This window comes from Oncorhynchus kisutch, unplaced genomic scaffold (genome assembly GCF_002021735.2).
Source record: "Oncorhynchus kisutch isolate 150728-3 unplaced genomic scaffold, Okis_V2 Okis02a-Okis13b_hom, whole genome shotgun sequence".
NCBI lineage: Eukaryota > Metazoa > Chordata > Actinopteri > Salmoniformes > Salmonidae > Oncorhynchus > Oncorhynchus kisutch.
In genome coordinates this window covers 3,101,942-3,124,977 of record NW_022261979.1, presented here as the reverse complement: position 1 = coordinate 3,124,977, position 23,036 = coordinate 3,101,942, and the positions used below count along the sequence as shown (strand labels likewise).

At 40.6% G+C, this 23,036-nt stretch overlaps 1 protein-coding gene across 7 annotated transcripts; it reads left to right on the top strand.

Moving 5' to 3' along the window:
* Positions 1-1,473: 1,473 nt before the first annotated feature.
* On the top strand, positions 1,474-22,745 carry abcb5 (ATP-binding cassette, sub-family B (MDR/TAP), member 5). 7 transcript variants are annotated; one of them, XM_031811917.1, is made up of 29 exons: positions 1,474-1,603; positions 2,293-2,370; positions 3,255-3,372; positions 3,471-3,516; positions 3,706-3,856; positions 11,140-11,233; positions 11,626-11,817; positions 11,966-12,137; positions 12,434-12,558; positions 13,041-13,218; positions 13,382-13,495; positions 13,652-13,762; positions 13,968-14,093; positions 14,635-14,838; positions 15,521-15,691; positions 15,944-16,105; positions 16,372-16,602; positions 17,543-17,701; positions 17,951-18,055; positions 18,189-18,266; positions 18,764-18,847; positions 19,052-19,255; positions 19,526-19,626; positions 19,730-19,870; positions 20,318-20,474; positions 20,583-20,780; positions 21,015-21,221; positions 21,486-21,632; positions 21,825-22,745. In XM_031811917.1, exons 2-29 carry the CDS (start codon positions 2,319-2,321, stop codon positions 22,020-22,022), a joined length of 4,026 nt encoding a protein of 1,341 aa, XP_031667777.1. In that variant the 5' UTR covers positions 1,474-1,603; positions 2,293-2,318; the 3' UTR covers positions 22,023-22,745. The 7 variants fall into 7 exon arrangements, with proteins under 7 accessions (XP_031667777.1, XP_031667781.1, XP_031667780.1 ...); XM_031811921.1 differs by having other exon boundaries at positions 3,270-3,372; positions 3,474-3,516; positions 21,825-22,742; XM_031811920.1 differs by having other exon boundaries at positions 3,270-3,372; positions 21,825-22,742.
* The last annotated feature ends 291 nt before the right edge of the window (positions 22,746-23,036 follow it).

Sequence of the window (23,036 nt, the reverse complement as noted above, 5' to 3'; positions counted from 1 at the left end):
GACCTGTGCATTATTCAAACACACGCACACGGTTGTGCACACACACCTACACATCAGGTATATCTCAGTGCCGAAATCAGATCATACTGTAGTTCCTCAACAACATGGTGTTAGGAGAGTTCATTTATCTTAAGTAGCACGATCACTAACATGTCATGAAAGTAATGACATTTTCCTGAGATTCGCAATAAAGTAGTGGAAAAAATCTGTAAGGAAAATCAGATCAATGTCAGGTTGATTAATCTGACTTGATCACTGGGTCGAGATTGTTAATATTAATACAATTAAACATTTCAATGCTCATTTAAATTAAAGTCTTGGTCCAGATATTATTCTGGACATAAAATAACAAGAAACAGGATTCTTAGGTTGGCATCTAATTTAATCATACGTTTTATTCTGAAAACGAAAAACATTGTCTGATGGGAGACTATCTGCTGGTAAGAGTGGTCTTATTCCACTTAAGGATTATATTTATTCCACTTTTACTGATATGTGATGGGATGAATGTATGAAGTATGACATTACCATTGGCTTTGAGGGGCCAGTGTTTTGGGCAACCATAGTCCTGAAGAAGACCCATAGTGGGGCCAAACATGATCATCCTAATATTCAAACATTGTATTGATCCTCATAATATTCGGACATTGGTATGATTAGCCTAATATTAAGACATGTTATTGATCATCCTAATATTTAAACATGGTGGGGAGGCAGGTAGCCTAGTGGTTAGAGTGTTGAACTTGTAACCAAAAGGTTGCTAGATCAAATCCCGAGCTGACAAGCTAAGAATCTGTTGTTCTACCCCTGAATAAGGCAGATAAACCCACTGTTCCTAGGCAATCATTGAAAATAATAATTTGTTCTTAACTGACTTGCCTAATTAAATAAAGGTTAAAAAATAAGTGGAATATTCAAACAGGTTGTTGATTACCCTAATATTCACTTGGCAGGCCATGGCAAATATAATTTGAATGAATGCATCATGCCATTAGAACAATGGTACACATGTGTATGCTGAATATTCATTAATGAAATAAATAACAACATTTATAATAATAAGCTCACAATGACGATGTGTCTCTCTTTTCCTTTGAGATTTCAGGATCCTAGTTGAGGACCATTTCAGATTAGCACTTGGATGCATTTCAAAGGTTATGACACATTATACAAGTTGCTTGTCACACCCACAGAAAAATAACTATGATGCCAACCACATGACTTTGAGGTGTGACAGTGCACCTGTCAGAATAACTTCAATTCAAAAGTTCATACACTTATCACATACATCGAAGGCAGAATAAATCATTATCAAATGACCTGTCTATGAAATAATGCCATCAGTGACATGAAGTGTCATTACTGATGAATTGTATAATGTGTCATGAAGCGCCTCCCCCAGCCGTGTGGAATGTCAATAGGATCCTGAACTTGAGGTAACCTGACACCTGACACCTGATGATGATGCTGTCCTGTATAGCGATATAAAATCTCCCAGCTCCCAAAAGAATGATTACATTCATCTGACAATTAGTAAGGGTGGTATTATGTTGAGAGAATAGCTTGTGGATTGTCTAAAAGGCTCATACTGGATTCTCTGAAGGTAAGTAGCCCACATCTGTACACATTATGTTTGTAGACTACAATATTTGGTACAACATGCTTTAAAAAAAATATATTCCATAGTTTTAATTTAGTTGTTGTTGTTGACAAAACCCCTCTTATTGTGATTCATTCATTTTAAATGTTGAACTTAGTTCCACAAGATATAAAAGCCAATATGCACTTTTTGATATGTAGCTTAACACGGTATTAGAAATGTAAAGATATTATTACTATAATACTACATTTGCCAATATTTGCAGTTTAATGGTCTCATAATGAATATTGAAAATATAAAATAATTTGAGCTGCAGTAAGAAAAGAAAGTGTTGATGAGCATTACCCTTGTACAGCGTCCCTGGCCTCCCTGTTCCGGGAAGAACCCTCCATTAAAATACATTACTGTCATTATTTGCTAAATGACATCACAGTTTATAGACGTTACACAAGTTAACTTGTATGTAAATCAAGTTTGTCTAGTTCAAAGCAGCTTAAAAACATGTACTACAACATGCATGCATACATGAAGGCCAACCTCAACTCGCCCTAGCATAGCATTCAGATTGTTTAGTACAGAAATCATTATTCACTTTTCAAAATGTACATTAACTCGTTTATTTAGGGTCCGCAAATATTCTCATATTTACTATATTGAAATTACAGTTTAAAATCGCTTTCTCTGAATTCCAGGAACGCAGCGTCTGAGTTCATTCACCATGGGGAGAGAGGATGGGGACATGCCAGACTCTCTACCAACCATCCCTGAGGGTATTGTCTGTCTCACATCATTTAAGGTCTTATTTATTAGCATAGAATTCCAAGTTAAGAGTAGATTAGAAGGAGTTGTGGTTGACTGATATAATCAGTAAGTGAAATTAAATAATTATGTACAGTCAGTACACCAAAGTGAGAGGTGTCGTTCAACCTGGTTTCAGAGCACTTCATATTATTCTCTATGTAAATCGTAAAATCAATTTAGTATGATATGTTAATTTTTGTATGGTATGTATTACTTTGTGGATGTCCATCACCCATTTTGTATGACATGTTAGGAATTACAATTTGTATTATATGTTGCGAATTAGAAAAATATCAATATGTTCCCGAATTTGCTAAAAGTATGATATGTTACGAATTCTAGCTAGGTAGCTAGGTGGCTAACTTTAGCTAGCTTGCTAGCGTTAGCTAGGCTAGGTGTAAGGTTTAGGGTTAAGGTTATGGTTAAGTTTGAAATTAGGTTAAAGGGTTAAGGTTAGAGTTATGGTTATAGGAAGGGTAACTAAAGGGGTTATGGTTAGTGGAAGGGTTAGCTAAAAGGATAATAGTTAGGGGAAGGGTTAGCTAAAAGGATTACATTTAGTGTTAGGGGGAGGATTAGCTAACATACTAATTTGAGTGTCCCGAATGTACATTTACTATGTTATGTCTAATCAATGAGACCAGGCAGTATCATTGGATGGCAGGTAGCCTAGTGGTTAAGAGCAATGGACTAGTAAAAGAAAGGTCGTTGGTTTGAATCCCCAAGCTGACTAGGTGATAAATCTGTTCATGTGTCCTTTAGCATGGCAATTAACCTCGCTTTAAATCGCGCTGGACAAAGAGTGTCTTCTAAATGGTGTCTATGTTTAATTGATCATTGGTAATTGATTCAGAGGTATTTGCAAAAGGCTACCCCAACCTGGCCTTCCATGAGGATAAGAAGCCTCAGGAGCTGATGACAGAGGGGCAGCCAACCGTTGACACGGAACGCAAGCCAAAGAAGGGCCTCGGGTAAGCAACATTGCCATTCCTACTTTACTCCTATTACAGTGTGCTATTACTGTTAAATATATTTTGGTTTGCTCATGAATCTATGTTTCATTTTCAAGAAGGAAGAAAAAAGAACCAGCCAAAGCAGTGGGATTTTTCCAGTTGGTACGTCCTGATTTTGGTTTCAGAAATAGTAGGAAATACACACTAATCTTTTGGCAATCTGCACATACACTGTAGTATATGTCAAAATGGGATAATTTGTTACAAGTGATCATGACAAGATTCATATTCTCCAGTCATTCCAATGTCTGCTGCATTTGACTGTGGTTGTTATGTGTGTTGTGGTTGCAGTTCCGCTACGCTACTGGTTGTGAGGTGCTCCTGATGATAATCGGCCTGCTATGTGCTGCCCTCCACGGGATAGCCCTGCCCCTTATGTGTGTTGTGTTTGGACAGATGACCGACAGCTTTGTACAAAGTGGACAGCAGCTCAACCTTACAGGTACATATTCTGTTTGACAAGGTACAGATGTAGAATCTTAATTTGATCACTCTGTCGCAGGACAAGGGCTCTATTTTAACAAACCTAATGCAATGGTAAATCTAAATGCTGGCGGTAGGGCTTTAGGTTGGGGGTTTGTCGGAAAACATTTTTCTATTTTCACAACCAAACATGATTGGCGCAGTGCTGACGGTGGCGAGAAAGGGCTTAGTTTTGACGATTAAACTAGTTGTGGGTGTGTCAGGCTTGGCCCCTCACTGGCCATTCAGAAAGTGCTCAATGGCTAAATATATGGTTTATTCAAGTTGTGTATTTATGGTCTTTTATGTATCACCTTGGAATTAACTCCAATTCCAAAGTTAGTCCATTATAGTGTGTTAAACAGTTTACAGAAATTAAATAACACAATGTCGACCTATCCTCTCTTTGCTAAATAGGTCAACTTGAACTTGTTTCCAGTCTTCATTGTTCTAAGTAATTGCATGGTTTCAATGTGGACATAAATACATAGCATTCACACTGATATAGGGGCTAGGCCTACTGTAAATTGCATTATGGCTGAGTATGGACATGCCAAAAGTTGTCAATAAGCTAAGGGCTAAAAAGAGAGCTAATCACATTTGAAACTAAACAACCACTTGTATTAAATAGGCAATGTCTAAATACAGTTACAGGCACCATCATTACTCCTCTCAAACTTGATCTTTTAATAAAGCTTTGGTGATTAAGATTTGTTTCCAACCCTTTTACAATCTTGACTAGCCTACTTGATTGCATGGGCAGGACAAAAAGAAAACAGCCTTCATTGACAGAATCGGAGGCTATGCTTGGTTTTTAATCAAATAAAATGAAATGGGGGGAAAATATAGTGTTTTATGTTTTTAAATACTATGAAGGCCTATACAGGCACCAAAAGCCCATTACTCTTGTTCCATGTTCATATGGGCAGTGTGAGTCACAGCTGGATATCCGCTGTATAAATCAGTAAAACCATCTTCTGTTTGGTCTTAAATATCCCTGCCAGCACTCCCTGAAATTAGCACTTTGATCATGTTTTTAAGGACGCACCTCAAATATTTCCACCCCTCCCATCTGAGCGCAAGCAAGCTGGAACAAGACAGGGAAATGACCAATCCTTGTGCAATAGTTTAACAATAGCAGAGCGCTGGTTTTAAGAGGTCGAAATTGCAAATGAAAGTGAGTTTGACACTAGCCCTGCCATAACGCCAGCCAAAAATAGAGCGGGTCCTTCCCAACAACGCAGAGAATGTTTACTGTTTATACTTCACCCTGTCCCCACTGCCAGAGTATCCCACTTTGTGAATGTTTTGTGTATATACTTCACCCTGTCCCCCCTGCTAGTGTATCCCACCTTGTGAATGTTTACTGTATATACTTCACCCCTCCCCACTGAGAATGTTGACTGACTCCAGCACTTCCTGGTTCTGTCAGCAATCATTGTCCTGTTTGAATGTAAATCTTTGCCCCAGCCCCCCGAGTGAAAATATTGGTCTAAGGCACTGCATTGCCATGATAGGACTGTGACTGGAACGAATTGCAAAAATCGCTGAAGTTGGAGACTTATCTCCCTCACCAACTTCAAACATCAGCTATCTGAGCAGCTAACCGATCGCTGCAGCTGTACATAGTCTATTGGTAAATAAGCCCACCCATTTTCACCTACCTCATCCCCATACTGTTTTTATTTATTTACTTTTCTGCTCTTTTGCACACCAATATCTCTACCTGTACATGACCATCTGATCATTTATCACTCCAGTGTTAATCTGCAAAATTGTAATCATTCGCCTACCTCATGCCTTTTGCACACATTGTATATAGACTCCCCCTTTTTTTTCTACTGTGTTATTGACTTGTTAATTGTTTACTCCATGTGTAACTCTGTGTCGTTGTATCTGTCGAACTGCTATGCTTTATCTTGGCCAGGTCGCAGTTGCAAATGAGAACTTGTTCTCAACTAGCCTACCTGGTTAAATAAAGGTGAAATAAATAAAATAAAAATAAAAATAGATGCGTCACTACAGACCCGGGTTCGATACCAGGAGACCCATGAGGTGGCGCCCAATTGGCCCAGCGTTGTCCGGGTTAGGAGAGGGTTTGGCCGGCCAGGATGTCCTTGTCCCATTGTGCTCTAGTGACTCCTTGTGGCGGGCTGGGCGCATGCACGCTGACTCGTGTCGCTAATTGTACAGTGTTTCCTCTGACACATTGGTGTGGCTGGCTTCCGGGTTAAGGAAGCAGTGTGTCAAGAAGCAGTGCGGCTTGCAGGGTTGTATTTTGAAGGATGCATGGCTCTTGACCTTCGCCTCTCCCGAGTCCATACGGGAGTTGCAACGAGTTACACTAACTATCAATTGGATATCACAAAATTGGGGTAAAAAGTACACCCCCAAAAATATCTTTGCCCTAGTCTAAGATAATTTACACTCTGAAGCATGTTCACAACAAGGATTTGGCTCTATTTATTGTTCCCTCTATCCAGTCTCACAGTCCCTGCCACTTAAAAGCTTCACGGTAGGGATGGTGTTAAATAGGTGATGAGCTGTGCATGTTTTTCTCTTATGATCTCAGTCTTTCATGTCCAACTGTCATGTTCTTTTTTCTCAGGAGTGGCTTCCATCTGGCCACTCTCCCATAAAGCCTAGATTGGTGAAGTGCTGTAGAGACTCTTGTCCTTCTGGCAGCTTCTCCCATCTCAGCCAAGGAAAGGGGATCTCTAGTCAGTTGCACAACTGTTGTCTTCTGCATTTAACCCAACCCTTCTGAATCAGAGAGGTGCGGGGGGCTGCTTTAATCGATGTCATTGGCTCTCGGGGAGCAGTCAGTGGGCAAGACAAGATATTTAAGTGCCTTTGAACAGGGTATGGTAGTAGGTGTCAGGCACACCGGTTTGTGTCAAGAACTGAAACGCTGCTGGTATCCCATGTGTATCAAGATTGGCCCACCACCCAAATGACATCCAGCCAATTTGACACAACTGTGGGAAGCATTGGAGTCAACATGGGCCAGCATCCCTGTGGAACGCTGTCGACACCTTGTAGAGTCCATGCCCCGATGAATTGAGGCTGTTTTGAGAGCAAAAGAGCCCTTCAGGTCTTACTCAGACTGGCTACGGAGAGTGTGATCACACAGTCATCCGGAACAGGAGGTGATCTCATACATGGTTCAGTGTTGCTTTCCTCGAAGCGAGCATAGAAGTATAGTGTTATGGTCATATTTGCAGAAATGGAGGGCAAGGGAGAGCTTTGTATGTATCTTTCTTTGTGGAGTAAAGGTGATTTTGTTTTTTTCACCTCTAGTTGCACAGGTGACATGCTGGTAGGATTTCAGTTTTCCAGCATTAAAATCACCATCCACTAGGAGCGCTGCCTCTGGGTGAGCATTTTCTTGTTTGCTTATGGTCCTATACAGCTTGTTGATTGCGGTCTTAGTGCCAGCATCGTTTTGGTATTTGACATTTATTAGGATCTCCATTAGCCGCTGCAGAAGCATCCGCTACTCTTCCTGGGGTCCACATGAAACATACTAACATCATACATAGTACAGCACATTATTAGTCAAGGACTGAAATGCATACATTTGAAACATCACACATAGCCTATGTATCAGTACATACACACAATATCTAGATCTAAACAGTGCAATTAATATTACAATACAAAATATATAAAATGGCTGTGCAGCAAGGTGTTCTTTTACCTGTTTTTTAAACTGATTTTATTGCTAGCTTGAGTTACCTGGAGTGGCAGAGAGTTCCATGTAGTCACAGCTCTATTTAATACTGTACGTTTCCCAGCCTCTGTTCTGGACCTGGGGACTGAGAAGAAACCTCTGGTTCATGTCTTGTGTTGTACTTGTGTTGTACCGATGAGTGTTCGAACTGTGTTCCAACTGCTTGAACAAACAGTTCGGTATCTTCAACACATCAATACCTTGCAATACCTTGTCAGGTGTTTTAACCATTAAAGGGTGCTCTTCTATTCTTGGGTAGCGGAATTACCTTTGCCTCCCTCCATGTCTGAGGGCACACACCGTCTTCTAGGCTTGTGGTGTTAAATCCACAGCTATCTTGGTAAATAGTATAGTCTACAGCTTATCTAAGGTATTCTTAGTCAGGTGAGCAGAACCTCGAGACTTCCTTAATATCACTCACCAGCTGTTGTTAACAGAGACACTCACCTCCCCCTTGATCTTACCTGAGCTAGATGTATATTATCCGTGTCCTTGTTCAGCCACGACTCTAAGAAACATAGGATATTACAGTTCTTCAGGTTCCATTGATAGGATAGTCTCGAAAAGAGCTTGTCCAGTTTGTTCTCTTGCACGTTCGCTAACAGAACAGAGGGTAGAGGCAGTTTATGTATTCATCTATGTACAATCGTGGCCAAAAGATTTGAGAATGACACAAATGTTAATTTTCACAAAGTTTGCTGCTTCAGTGTCTTTAGATATTTTTGTCAGATGTTACTATGGAATACTGAAGTATAATTACAAGCATTTCATAAGTGTCAAAGGCTTTTATTGACAAGTACATGAAGTTGATGCAAAGAGTCAACATTTGCAGTGTTGACCCTTCTTTTTCAAGACCTCTGCAATCTGCCCTGGCATGAACAATACAAAGGTATTGTTCGTCACCAAACTGTTCCTGGATGGTTGGGAGAAGTTGCTCTCGGAGGATGTGTTGGTACCATTCTTTATTCATGGCTGTGTTCTTAGGTAAATTTGTGAGTGAGCCCACTCCCTTGGCTGAGAAGCAACCCCACACATGAATGGTCTCAGGATGCTTTACTGTTGGCATGACACAGGACTGATGGTAGCGCTCACATTGTCTTCTCCGGACAAGCTTTTTTCCAGATGCCCCAAAAAATCAGAAAGGGGATTCTTCAGAGAAAGTGACTTTACCCCAGTCCTCAGCAGTCCAATCTCTGTACATTTGACAGAATATCAGTCTGTCCCTGATGTTTTTCCTGGAGAGAAGTGGCTTCTTTGCTGCCCTTCTTGACACCAGGCCATCCTCCAAAAGTCTTTGCCTCACTGTGCGTGCAGATGCACTCACACCTGCCTGCTGCTATTCCTGAGTAAGCTCTGTACTGGTGGTGCCCCTATCCCGCAGCTGAATCAACTTTAGGAGACAGTCCTGGTGCTTGCTGGACTTTCTTGGGCGTCCTGAAGCCTTCTTCACAACAATTGAACCGCTCTCCTTGAAATTCTTGATGATCCGATAAATGGTTGCTTTAGGTGCAATCTTACTGGCAGCAATATCCTTGCCTGTGAAGCCTTTTTTGTGCAAGGCAATGATGATGGCAATGTTTCCTTGCAGGTAACCATGGTTGACCGAGGAAGAACAATGATTCCAAGCACCACCCACCGAACTTCCAGTCTGTTATTTGAACTCAATCAGCATGACAGAAAAAAAAGAGCTTCACAAAGTCAACAGATCTCCAGCCTTGTCCTCGTCAACACTCACACCTGTGTTAACGATTCACTGAATCCCTGACATGATGTCAGCTGGTCCTTTTGTGGCAGGGCTGAAAATGCAGTGGAAATGTTTTTTGGGTATTCCGTTCATTTGCATGGCAAAGAGGGACTTTGGAATGAATTACAATTCATCTGATCACTCTTCATAACATTCTGGAGTATATGCAAATTGCCATCATACAAACTGAGGCAACAGACTTTGTGAAAATTAATATTTTCTGTCATTCTCAAAACTTTTGGCCACGACTGTAGTTTTGTCAGGGTGCCCGCACGTCGGCCTGTCTTGCACTTTCTCCTCCGAGTGCAGAGGATTAGGGTCTGGTCCGGGGTGAAAAGTATGTCCTGCACCGCCAACTGGTTGAAGTAGAAATCCTCATCCAATACGAGATTAGTTATTGCTGTTCTGATGTCCAGAAGCTCTTTTTGGTCATAGCAAACCATGGAGGAACCATTATGTACAAAAAAGTTTAGATCAGCACAATGGAGTTTGTTTCTGGTCTCAGTTTCAGGAATGGCTGAAAAATTATTACATTTAGCTAAAATTAACTCGGCTATTTGCACTGTTGGGAGATTTGGAAAGTCAATCATTCAACAACATTATAATAATTTTTGTGAAAATATTCATCTTTAACTTACAATCTTTGGATACTATGTCATTAGAAAGGTTCAAAATTCATATAAGACATCACAGCACAGTCGAAAGATATATGGCACGTGGAAATCAAAAGAGGATGGTCTTACGGAGATACATTTAGGTGGGCTGGACTGAGAGTAGCAGAGGGGTGAGATTAAAACGCTTATGATCAGTGATAGTTATTACTGAAAACACTATATAGATGTCTGAGTACATATCCAGTATCTATCCAAAATGTAATGTGTATAATCCAGAAACAGATATATTTGTTGTGTAATTACTGTGTATAAAAGTACCATGTATGACTGCAGCTGGTTCAGAAAATAACCATTTATGCAGGGTTAACAGCAACAAAACAAGTTATCCTTAGTGCTTCGATTACCCCTGGAATCTTCTCACCACAAACATGGTTATCATATTTTCAAGATAATGTTTGTATAGAGCGATCCGTGGCTGTGATAAACAATGCTCGGGCAAATACAGTTGATGCATGGGATGTATTATGTAAAACTGTATTCGATATCAACAACTCTTGACCAAGCAACAGACCTACAATGTGAGTGGTGGGACGACATTTTATTTTCTGAGAATAATATAGAACATATTGTATTATAAACTCTACTTCCTTCCTATGAAATGTCATATTGTGTACTCAAATAATTGACTCCTGACGGTATGTAAATAGTTTTTTGATCATAAAAAAAATTGCCATGTATGTAAAACATGTGTAAAATGTATATGTAGTAACAAAAAAGAGCATCAAACACAGGGGGATATGCAAAAAAAAACACACTAAACAGCAGAATTGGTCAGGAACTAGTAAAACGGCCGCTATCCAATCCAGCACCATTCAATGCCCATTCATTATAATCCACATGTCCTGTTGCTGCAGGATTATTTTCCTGCTGTAGCAAACTGGCTCAAATTAAGATTTTACATCTGTGTATTGGCTATAAAGTGCAGGGATCCTTTGTGGCCATGTATTACAGTGAGATACATATGTGATTATTTCTATTATGGGTTGCATTGTTTAGGCATATCTTCATCATGTATAATGGTGATTTGTGGATTATGTTTTATACTACACATATCATATGTTAGGCACGCCAGATTGTGAACATTGACTACTGCTATTGTCATTTCTCCATAGCCAATTTCACTGTGGAGGAGATCAGCGCTTTATTGAACTCAACTGACGGATGTATTCAAATTCCTGGAGTTGATATAGAGGCTCTAATGACTCGGCAAGTGATAATGAGTACAATAGATAACAGACACACATTATCAATATATTATATCATAAATATATCCTCATGTAAATACAATGTGGCTTTTATTTATGATTATAAACTGGGTGGGTCGAGCCCTGAATGCTGATTGGCCCGACAGCCGTGGTATATTAGACCGTATACCACGGGTATGACAAATGTATTTTTACTTATCTAATTACATTGGTAACCAGTTTATAATAGCAATAAGGCACTGGGGTTTGTGGTATATGGCCAATATACCACGGCTAAGGGCTGTATCCAGGCACTCTGCATTGCATCGTGCATAAGAACAGGCCATATAACCCACCCCCCCATTGCTTATTGCTTAAAAACATACTGTGTGATACATACATTTGAATTTCCAGACATGCCTATTACTTCATTGGGATCGGTTGTGCTGTGTTCCTGCTGGGGACCTTTCAGGTGATGTTGTTCTTGTTGACAGCCACCAAACAGACCAAACGGATCCGGGAGAAATACTTCCATGCCATCCTCCACCAACAGATGTCCTGGTTTGATACACACCAGATAGGAGTTCTCAACGTCAGGTTAACAGAGTGAGTTTGATACATTGGATGAATGATTGGGATTTATTTTTTTATCAAAGACAATGTCATATTTTATTTATTTGATCACATTGAGCAACTACAGATTGTTTCAATAATGTCAATTATTATAATATATATAATTGAATACTTTCTACAGTGACATCAACACAATCAACGAAGGCCTTGGAGACAAGATCTGTGTGTTCGTGCAGTTCTTCTGCACCTTCTTGTCAGGGTTCATCATTGGTTTCATCTTCGGCTGGAAGCTAACCCTCGTCATCCTGGCCGTCAGTCCTCTCCTGGCAGGATCAGCTGCCGTCTGGTCCAAAGTAAGACTACCAATGATCTGCAAAGACAAAAGCTTCATCCCAAATGGTACCCTATTTCCTATATAGTGCACTACTTGAAAGTAATAGACTATATAGGGAATAAGGTGCCATATTGTTTTCATATGTGTCACTAAACAGTGGTTGCATCACTACTCTTGTGCCCAATCCCAAATCCACCCCTAGTTTATACTTATCCAATCCTCTCAGTTTTCCACAATCACATTTCTTTTATAAAGACATTTTTAGATCATCATTGTAAGATACCGTATTCATGAACAGTTTGTATTTGATTTCAGATACTTGCCACCCTGACCAGTAAGGAGCTGTCTGCCTATGCCAAAGCAGGGGCGGTGGCTGAAGAGATACTGGTGGCTATCAGGACAGTTGTGGCTTTCAATGGACAGAAGAAAGCTGTGGAAAGGTTAGTCAGTTATTAACTAATTAATGTGTTGCATAAAACAGTGGATCTGTAACGGTTCTCTTGGGGTGAAGTAGAGGCGGACCAAAACGCAGTGTGGTTATATTGATTCATGTTTAATAAAAACAGATAAACACGAACACTACAAAACAATAAACGTGGAAAACCAAAAACAGCCCTGTCTGGTGCAAAACACAGAGACAGGAACAATCACCCACAAACACACAGTGAAACCCAAGCTACCTAAGTATGATTCTCAATCAGAGACAACTAATGACACCTGCCTCTGATTGAGAACCATACTAGGCCGAAACATAGAAAAACAAACAGACTGCCCACCTAACTCACGCCCTGACCATACTAACTAAATACAAAACAAAGGAAATAAAGGTCAGAACGTGACAGGATCTTTCCATAATTATTAATATGATCTACCAAAATCAAGACACATTCCCCTATTTAGGCATGTCTTCTATATATTTTAGGTATGAAAGAAACTTGGAGGAGGCTAAAAACTTTGGAATAAAGAAGGCCATCACCACTAACGTGTCCATGGGCTTCACCCAGTTTGTCATATTTGGGACGTACGCCTTGGCTTTCTGGTACGGGACCAAGCTCTCTGTAGACGAGCCTGAAAACTACACCATTGGAAAGACCATTACAGTAAGCTTTTATGGAAGATTTTAAGTAAGAATTTACTATTTTCCAACAGATGCATTTACTTTTTATTGTGAAGAGGCCTCTGCAATGTCTTCACACCTGTTACTCTGTCTGATATTAATATAATTCCTTTCTTCATTACATTCTTTGTTGCTGCTATTTTTAGGTCTTCTTCTCAGTGATGATTGGGGCGTTCTCTTTGGGCCAGGGTGCGCCTAACTTGGAAGCCATCGCCAAAGCCCGGGGTGCTGCCTATGAAGTCTACAATACCATTGACCAGGTAGCGGAAGTATTCAGTTTAACGCCTGAATCACCATAGCACTGACTCGTATGAACTCACTCTAACTCACTCAGAACAACATGATCTCAAGAACTCAGGTCGAATTTAGACATTTGTCCTACTGCCGCGGTTGATGAGTTGATTTGTTTGTCATAGCCGCGGCCCATAGACAGCAGTTCAAAGGAAGGTCACAAACCAGACTGTGTGAGAGGAGACATTGAATTCAAGAACATCCACTTCAGCTACCCCTCCAGGAAAGATGTCAAAGTAAGTAGTGGATTTGAATCGAACCAGATCCAGACACTAACCTGTCTCCAAATGATTTGAAAAATGCACAATAAGGAAGAAGCTAAGTTGAATTTTCAGTTTCCAGTTGGATTAGCAAAAACAAAATGACAAGCCGTACAATTGTAAAATGACAGGTAAAAATACATGTTAAATACGTTGTGGGATGTGTTCCCTGTCGCTGTAGATTCTTCAAGGAGTGAATCTGACAGTGCCTCGTGGGAAGACCATAGCTCTGGTTGGAGCCAGTGGATGTGGGAAGAGCACCACCATTCAGCTACTGCAGCGCTTTTATGATCCAGACTCAGGAGAGGTATGAACAAATCTGATCAAAGTTTATTCAAAGTGTGTTTAAAGTGCATTTGATGAGCCCGTCCTCCAATAGCTCCACCCACCAGCCTCCAGTGAAGGACTCACATGCTTTATGATCCAACCTCAGGAGAGGTATGCAGTACACGAGCGCATTACAGTTCAAACACCTGACCCATAGTGCATACAGAGACTCACATGCACACACATGTGTAATGGACACACAAACATTCACTCACGTACACTCATTCCCAAGTTCTGGTTTATCAGGTTTAGTGTTGAATTCAGTTCAGTAAAAAGTCAAATAGTATTGTAGTGCCCTCTTGTGTAATGTTGGTATATAATTTGTCAGAAACGCGGTTGGTTTTGTTTGCATAGCTGAGGGTGGTAGGGGTGCTGAGGCTGCTGCAGCACCCCCTGATAAATCAAAATAAGAAATAAATAACAACAATAATAATAAACAACATTCCCACCTTTATTACTCCTGTATGAGCATAGAAAATACTTTTGCATGCCTAATGAATATGACCCTGGTTTGTTGACAGATTACCCTGGATGGTCGGGACATCCGGACCCTGAATGTGAAGTGGCTGAGGGAGAATATGGGTATCGTCAGTCAGGAACCTGTGCTATTCGGAACAACCATTGCAGAAAACATCCGCTATGGCAGAGAGGATGCCACAGATGAGGACATCGAACGGGCCGTGAGGGAGGCCAACGCGTACGACTTCATCTCCAAACTCCCCGATGTACGTGGGCATACTGACAAATGAGTACATACAATGGCTTCAGTGTTTCACATGTATTATACATTACATGATCTATGGTGTACAAATGATTTGAAGTGAGTAGGACAGCAGATGTTGTTTCTATGGCGACTGTGTGGGATATGAAATGTTTTTTAAAATTTGTTTTGAAATTGTATACAGTGTAAGGAAATGGCCAAATAGTGATGTTATCCAAATGGACTAATAGTGATGATGTTATCCAAATGGACTAATAGTGATGATGTTATCCAAATGGACTAATAGTGATGATGTTATCCAAATGGACTAATAGTGATGATGTTATCCAAATGGACTAATAGTGATGATGTTATCCAAATGGACTAATAGTGATGATGTTATCCAAATGGACTAATAGTGATGATGTTATCCAAATGGACTAATAGTGATGATGTTATCCAAATGGAGTAATAGTGATGATGTTATCCAAATGGACTAATAGTGATGATGTTATCCAAATGGACTAATAGTGATGATGTTATCCAAATGGACTAATAGTGATGATGTTATCCAAATGGACTAATAGTGATGATGTTATCCAAATGGACTAATAGTGATGATGTTATCCAAATGGACTAATAGTGATGATGTTATCCAAATGGACAAGATTATTTCATCTCCATCCCATTTCATGTGGCGTTAACAGAAGCTGAACACCATGGTGGGGGAGCGGGGAGCCCAGCTCAGTGGAGGACAGAAGCAGAGGATAGCTATCGCCCGGGCCCTGGTCAAAAACCCGAAGATCCTCCTGCTGGACGAGGCCACCTCCGCCCTGGACACCCAGAGTGAGTCGGTCGTTCAGGCCGCTCTGGATAAGGTCAGTACCCTCCCTGAGGACCAGACCAATGGTTAAGGTTGTTCGCAAACCTGCTTTTGCGCAACCTAATAGCCTGATTCAATTTGTTTGACTGCAGCCTTGCAAGTTCACGTTTGCAGCAGTTGACAAACGTCAAGAATCAGAGTGAATCCATGAGATCCTGTTGGAATCCATCTCAGCGAAAATGAAGACGTAATGAAAAAAATTATTTGGAACAAATGATGGCAATATTGTCTCCTCCCATTCCCATAGGCCAGAGCGGGCCGCACCACAATAGTGATCGCCCACCGCCTGTCCACCATCAGAACAGCTGACGTGATCGCTGGCTTCAGCAACGGAGAGGTGGTGGAGCAGGGAACACACAGGGAACTCATGGCCAAGAAGGGGGTTTACTACTCTCTGGTCATGCAGCAGGTACTGTATCACGCTCACTGCATCCCAAATGGCACCCTATTCCCTTTATAGTGCACTGCTTTTGACCACCAGGGCCCCAACTCTGCCTCAACAGTAGAATCAGCCAACGTCTAAATCATGTTGATCAGAGTCATATTTAGAGACGTATATCATCAGTATCAGAGCAATATACCTTATCAAGCCTGTTTCTATATGAATAATGATCAGTAATAAACAGGCTCTGTGTGTAACATGTTCAAATCCACTATCACACCTTGTCTGTTCAGAGTCAAGGGAAGCCAGAGGAAGATGAAGAGGACCCTGTGGAAGAGGACAACCCTCCTAAATATGAGGATCTGGATTCGGTCCTATATGACTCATCTGACATGGATGAGCTGGAAGTGGGAAACGAGGAAGGAATAGAAAATGGCGGCTTTGAAAAGAACTCAATCAGCAGCGGCCGTGTGGAAATGAAACCAACCAGGAGGAAATCTAAGAAGTCCAAGAAGGACAAGAAGGTACTATTACATAGATAATCCTTTATGACGTCCTTTATGTGTTATATAGGAACATGGCTTTGTTATAGTGCTATTGCTAAACTATCATCATACCTATTATATAATGAATGGTATATATGAATGGTATATATGAATGGTGTATATATGTAATGAATGGTGTATATGAATGGTAAATATGAATGGTATATATGAATGGTGTATATATGTAATGAATGGTGTATATATATAATGAATGGTATATATGAATGGTATATATGAATGGTATATATATGTAATGAATGGTGTATATATGTAATGAATGGTGTATATATGTAATGAATGGTATATATGAATGGTATATATGAATGGTGTATATATGTAATGAATGGTGTATATGAATGGTATATATGTAATGAATGGTGTATATGAATGGTATATATGAATGGTATATATGAATGGTGTATATGTAATGAATGAATGGTGTATATGAATGGTGTATATGAATGGTATATATGAATGGTATATATGAATGGTGTATATATGTAATGAATGGTGTATATATGTAATGAATGGTGTATATATATAATGAATGGTTTATAATGTATGGTGAATATAATGTATGGTGAATATAATGTATGGTGAATATAATGTATGGTGTATATAATGTATGGTTTATAATGTATGGTGTATATAATGAAAGGTTTATAATGTATGGTTGCATTCATTTACATTTGAGTTATTTAGCAGAAGCTCTTACCTTGAGCGACTTACAGAAGCAATTAGGTTTAAGTGCCTTGCTCAAAGGCATATCGACAGATTTTTCACCTAGTCGGCTCGGGGATTCGAACCTGCCACCCTACTGTATATAGTGATAGTTCATTGTCATCAGAAATAAGATCTGTTACATCATGTTGGTCCTTGGTCATTTAGTTTTGTCATTGATGACAATGTTTGATGACAGAAGGAAAATAAACCAGATGAAGCTCCAGACATCCCCTTCACCAGAATCCTGGCCTTGAACAAGCCCGAGTGGCCGTACATGTTGGTAGGAACCCTGTCTAGCTTGGTGGGGGGAGCCGTTTATCCCTGTGTCGCCATCATCTTCGCCAAGATCATTGGGGTAAGTGTTTCACAAGACCACCTCCTTGTGTTCATAATATGAAGCATTGTTAAATACTGCAGAGACCATTCACATTTCCTAGGTGTCTTCATTGAGTTTGATTAAAACGAGGTGGTCTAATTTTTCCACATCATTTATTTGATGGTCGTTGGTTGGAGCGTTTTGGGTCTTATTTTCCAAAGCAGCCTTTTCATTTTCTGTTGTTATCTATTTTGGGGGGGTTTCTCTCTACCCCGTGACCTTCTCTAGGTGTTTTCCGAGGTTGACCCGGAAGTCAAACGACAGAAAACCATGATGTTTTCCCTGCTCTTCCTTCTCATCGGAGGAGTGGCTTTTGTCACCTACTTCTTAAAGGTTTTCTAATTTATAGATCTAAACTGTGTCCAAAATGGCAACCTATGCCCTATACAGTGCACTATCTCAAACCTTTAATATGTTGTGGGTATGTCTGGTTGGGTACATTTCTGCTGTGTGTTCTATGTTTCAGGGTTACATGTTTGGAAAGTCAGGAGAGCTTCTTACCATGAGGCTGAGGAGGCAGGTATTCCATGCCATGATGAGACAGGTAGGATGAACTGTCATGCGGGAACATATATACTTCAGCAATTGTACATACATTTAAAAAGACTGACTAGTCATTGCTAATTTACTTTACTGTATTGATAATACCAGCAAAAGGACGATGCTGAAATGCCACTTTGTGATGTTTTGCCTCAGAACCTTGCTAAAATGCGATTCTGAACTGCCACTTCGCAGTGTTCTGCCTCAGAACCTTGCTAAAATTAAGATTCTGAACTGCCACTTTTCAGTGTTCTGCCTCAGAACCTTGCTAAAATTAAGATTCTGAACTGCCACTTTGCAGTGTTCTGCCTCAGAACCTTGCTAAAATTAAGATTCTGAACTGCCACTTTGCAGTGTTCTGCCTCAGAACCCTTGCTAAAATTGCGATTCTGAACTGCCACTTTGCAGTGTTCTGCCTCAGAACCTTGCTAAAATTAAGATTCTGAACTGCCACTTTGCAGTGTTCTGCCTCAGAACCTTGCTAAAATGCATTCCTTACAGGAGATTGGATGGTTTGATGACAACAACAATGCAGTGGGAGTTTTAACCACCAGATTGGCCACCGATGCATCTCTGGTTAAAGGGGTAAAGCACAATGCTCTGATTTACACATTGAGATACCGATCCAAATCTATCACATCAAGTCCATGTCAATTCAGACTCATTCTACTGTACAAATCTTTAAAATGTCTACCTGTACATATGCTGTACATTTACAGTTGCGTTCTTTAGAGTTGCAATGTCTGATAATGGATGGAACCTACTTGTTTCCTCTCTCCTCACCACCAGGCGACTGGGTCTAGGTTGGGTCTGGCCACCAACACAGTCTGTGCTCTCACCATCGCCATTGTGGTGGCCTTCATCCACAGCTGGCAGCTCACCCTCCTCATCCTCGCCTGTGTGCCCTTCCTCATTGGAGCCAACTTCATTCAGATGAGGGCCATGGCAGGCCACGCCTCCAAAGACCAGGGTGCCCTGGAGCAGTCTGGGAAGGTTAACATCAACTTTCTATTGCAATTGGGGTTGCAAATGTTTCCAAAATTCTCTAGTAATCCCAGTTCTAGGTTTTCCGGAATCAGGAGGGAATAAGCAGAAAATCAGGGAAACTTTAGAACAGGATATCTGGATAACCAGGGAATTTCAGGAAGGTTACTGCTATTATGCAACCCTAATTACAAGGCACTTTGAGACAGTGGGCTATATCAGTGTGTGATACCATGTGTTCAAATAAAACGTCAATAAATCTTTATTCATCTTTGGTAGATATCTACAGAGACCGTTGAAAACTTCAAGACAGTTGTTGGATTGACACGGGAGGACGTCTTCTTTCACAAGTTCATGGACAGTCTAGAAAGACCATACCAGTAAGAGTACAGTTATTCACTTTGTTATAGACTCAGCTTTTGGATTGTTTGACCTTATGACCTACAGTCAAGTACTGATTAGATTTCAACTGAATTACATCAGGAACGGTTTGGTGAAGGCTCCCATCTACGGACTAACATTTGCCGTTGCCCAAGCAATCCCTTACATGGTCAATGCTGCAATCTTCCGCTTTGGGTCCTGGCTTATTGCTCACTGTCACACAGAATATGAAAATGTTTTCCTGTGAGTATACATTCTGGTACTGTTATATCTAAAATGAATACATTCACACCAGGGTTGGGGTACATTCCATTTACATTCCAGTCAATTCAGGAAGTACACTGAAATTCCAAATCCAGTTGTCTTCAATGCTTTTCAATGAGGAAAATGTGGTGTTGGAATTGGGTTTTGAATTGAATGCAATTGAAATGGAATGTACCCCAACCCTGACTAGAACCCTTGGCTGCCACATTGTCACTACACGGTAATATAAAAATAATAGTAATAATATAATTACAACATTCATTTGGTGGGTGCTTATATTTGTCCTATTTCACACATGTGTATTAATGCACGTGTGTTTTTTGCATATCCCAAATCTCCCTGAGACAGCCTCGTTGAGTTGGGTCATGACCAGGGTCTGCCGATATAGTGGCAGTGATAGTACAACATTGTCCTTTTCTTTCGCAGTGTGTTTTCTGTGATCATATTTGCTGCCATGAACATAGGAGAATCAGCATCTTTTGCTCCTGACTTTGCCAAAGCGAAAGCAGCTGCAGGGAGAATTCTTGGCTTGTTGGAGAAGAAACCAGAGATTGACATTTACAGTGAGGAGGGAGAGAAGCCAGTGAGTGAGATATAATGTGTCTTACTCCAATAGAAACATAAAAACAATGATATAACATTGTGTTTTTTCTGGGACAATAATCTGGAAGAAAAATGTTGTCTTTTCCAGACGGACTTTGTCGGGGACATTGAGTTCCGAGGGATCCACTTTGCATACCCGACCCGTCAGAATGTGAGGGTTCTCCAGGGGTTGAACGTGTCAGTGGGGCCTGGTCAGACCCTGGCCCTGGTCGGGGAGAGTGGCTGTGGTAAAAGCACCTCCATACAACTACTGGAGCGCTTCTATAGCCCTGCTGAAGGACAAGTGGTGAGACCAACACCAAAAATAATCTAATCATAAATGTAATATAAAGCACGCTTTCAAAACTATTGCAAAGTGCTAAACCAGTATACTGTGAATTGGAATGCAACAAATATAGTAAAACTGTTAGGCCACTTTTTAGCATTTTAATATTTAGGTTGGCCTATATCTGTGTTATTATTGTGGTGTCTCAGTTAATAAAGGGGTTGACCTAACTCTGGTATTATTGTGGTGTCTCAGTTAGTGGATGGGGTGGATACTAAGACCCTGAACCTGTCGTGGCTGAGGTCTCAGCTGGGCCTGGTGTCCCAGGAGCCCATCCTGTTCGACTGCAGCATCTCAGAGAACATCCAGTATGGGGACAACAGCAGAGAGGTCTCCCAGGATGAGATAGAGGAGGCAGCCAAGAACGCCAACATCCACGACTTCATCATGGGCCTGCCAGAGGTATAGTAACAGTATAGTGAGGGAGATGGGAGGAGACATGATAGGCTGTAGCTGTAGGATGATATTTGAAGTCTTCTCAAAGGGGATCCAAAAAATGTCACTGGTGAGGTCACAGTAGAACTGAAACTAATGTCTCTACAGATATTCATATAGAATAGCTATTGACTAGCCCAAGACGGGCTGTTATGACTTCATATTTGAATTTATATTTTAAAAGTGTTCAATATAGACAAACATTATAAATTGTGTTGTTGTTTTTGTCAGAAATACAATACCAGGGTTGGGGACAAGGGGACCCAGATGTCTGGAGGTCAGAAACAGAGGATAGCCATCGCCAGAGCACTGGTCAGGCAGCCTAAAGTACTGCTGCTGGATGAAGCCACTTCCGCCTTGGACACAGAGAGTGAGAAGGTAAGTCACATGGACATTGAGTGCCGACCATCTCATTTTCTACCTATTCATTAATTCATTAATTACTTAATGGCCTGGTCACACACAAAAGCTTATCTTCACACAGTATGTCCTCTCCCTCCTTCCCAAATAACCTCTCTGTCTTTCTGTTTCCTCCCTCCTCCTCTCCCGCCCTATCCCTCCCTCCCCCAGATTGTCCAACAGGCTTTAGACGCCGCCCGGCAGGGCCGCACCTGCATCGTGATCGCCCACCGCCTGTCTACCATTCAGAACGCAGACCAGATAGCGGTAATTCAGTATGGTCAGGTGACAGAGCAGGGTACACATACTGACCTCATGGCTAAAGGGGGGGCTTACTATGCCCTGGTCAACGCACAGGTCAACCACTAACTCATATTCAGATTGATGTTTTGCAGCGTATGTACTGTTCTGTTGAATGTTGTTTTGTGAGCTCTTTTTATTGAGCTGCACTTCTTAGCCAGGTCCCCCTTGAGAAAGAGGTCTCCTGTCCATAATGGGACTTCCTGGTTAAATGAAGGTTATTTTTTAAAATGTATAAAGAATAAGGAATCTATATGGATAATGATCTGGCAGCCATAACTCACTTTGAACGGACTGCTAAAATGATGTTCAATTGCATGACACAAACTGTCTGTGTCAATTGGTTTGATCACATGTAGGTGGTGACCTGAAATGTAGCCTATTGGGTTACTGTGCTATTGGTTACTCACTGTATTACTCAGCGAAAATACGTTTTGATAAGCTGCCTCGAATGAATGAACTGTTCTTGACCATGGCACCTTTCATTGTCTGAAGACAACAGGTACAGTATGTATTTCTATAAGAAAAACAGAAAGGCACATTATCACATTTAAATGACTGGATAAAAGCAGTGATTGGGAAAGGTTGTATACCTGTAAATATGAGAGGTTGATGTTCAGAAGACTGTTGTATGTTATTGTATACTGTGATATTTTGATTCTTTTAAACAGGGACACTATGCTCTAAAAGGCAAAGTATGCATTTGAAGAATATCTATATATTTAAATGAATACACTATGTAAGGCTGTTACTTGTTTGTAAATATGCATTCAAATAAAACATTACATCTCATAACATGTCATTTTTAACCTGATTCTAAAGTGACATAATGATTAATCTACAATCTAAATTAGATTGTGGGGAATATGTCAATACATTTTCAAATGAACTTGGAACTCGTTCATTTTAAATGAGACTAAATAGGCTACTGAAGTCTAGAGGGCTGATGGACACAAGATGGCGCCCGTTGCCAATGAAACACGTTAGTGGGGTAGTAGAACTTTCAAAAGACTTCCATTCGATTGAGGCCTTTTTCAAATGCCGCTAAATGTAAATGTCTCCAACCACGGCTAACTTCGGTAA

Excerpts from the sequence above, each read along its gene's own strand:
- abcb5 (XM_031811917.1), top strand. The coding sequence starts at position 2,319 with ATGGGGAGAGAGGATGGGGACATGCCAGACTCTCTACCAACCATCCCT. Across the intron at positions 16,106-16,371 it reads ACTCTCTGGTCATGCAGCAG|AGTCAAGGGAAGCCAGAGGA; the intron begins GTACTGTATCAC and ends TTGTCTGTTCAG. Across the intron at positions 20,781-21,014 it reads GCCCTGCTGAAGGACAAGTG|TTAGTGGATGGGGTGGATAC; the intron begins GTGAGACCAACA and ends GTGGTGTCTCAG.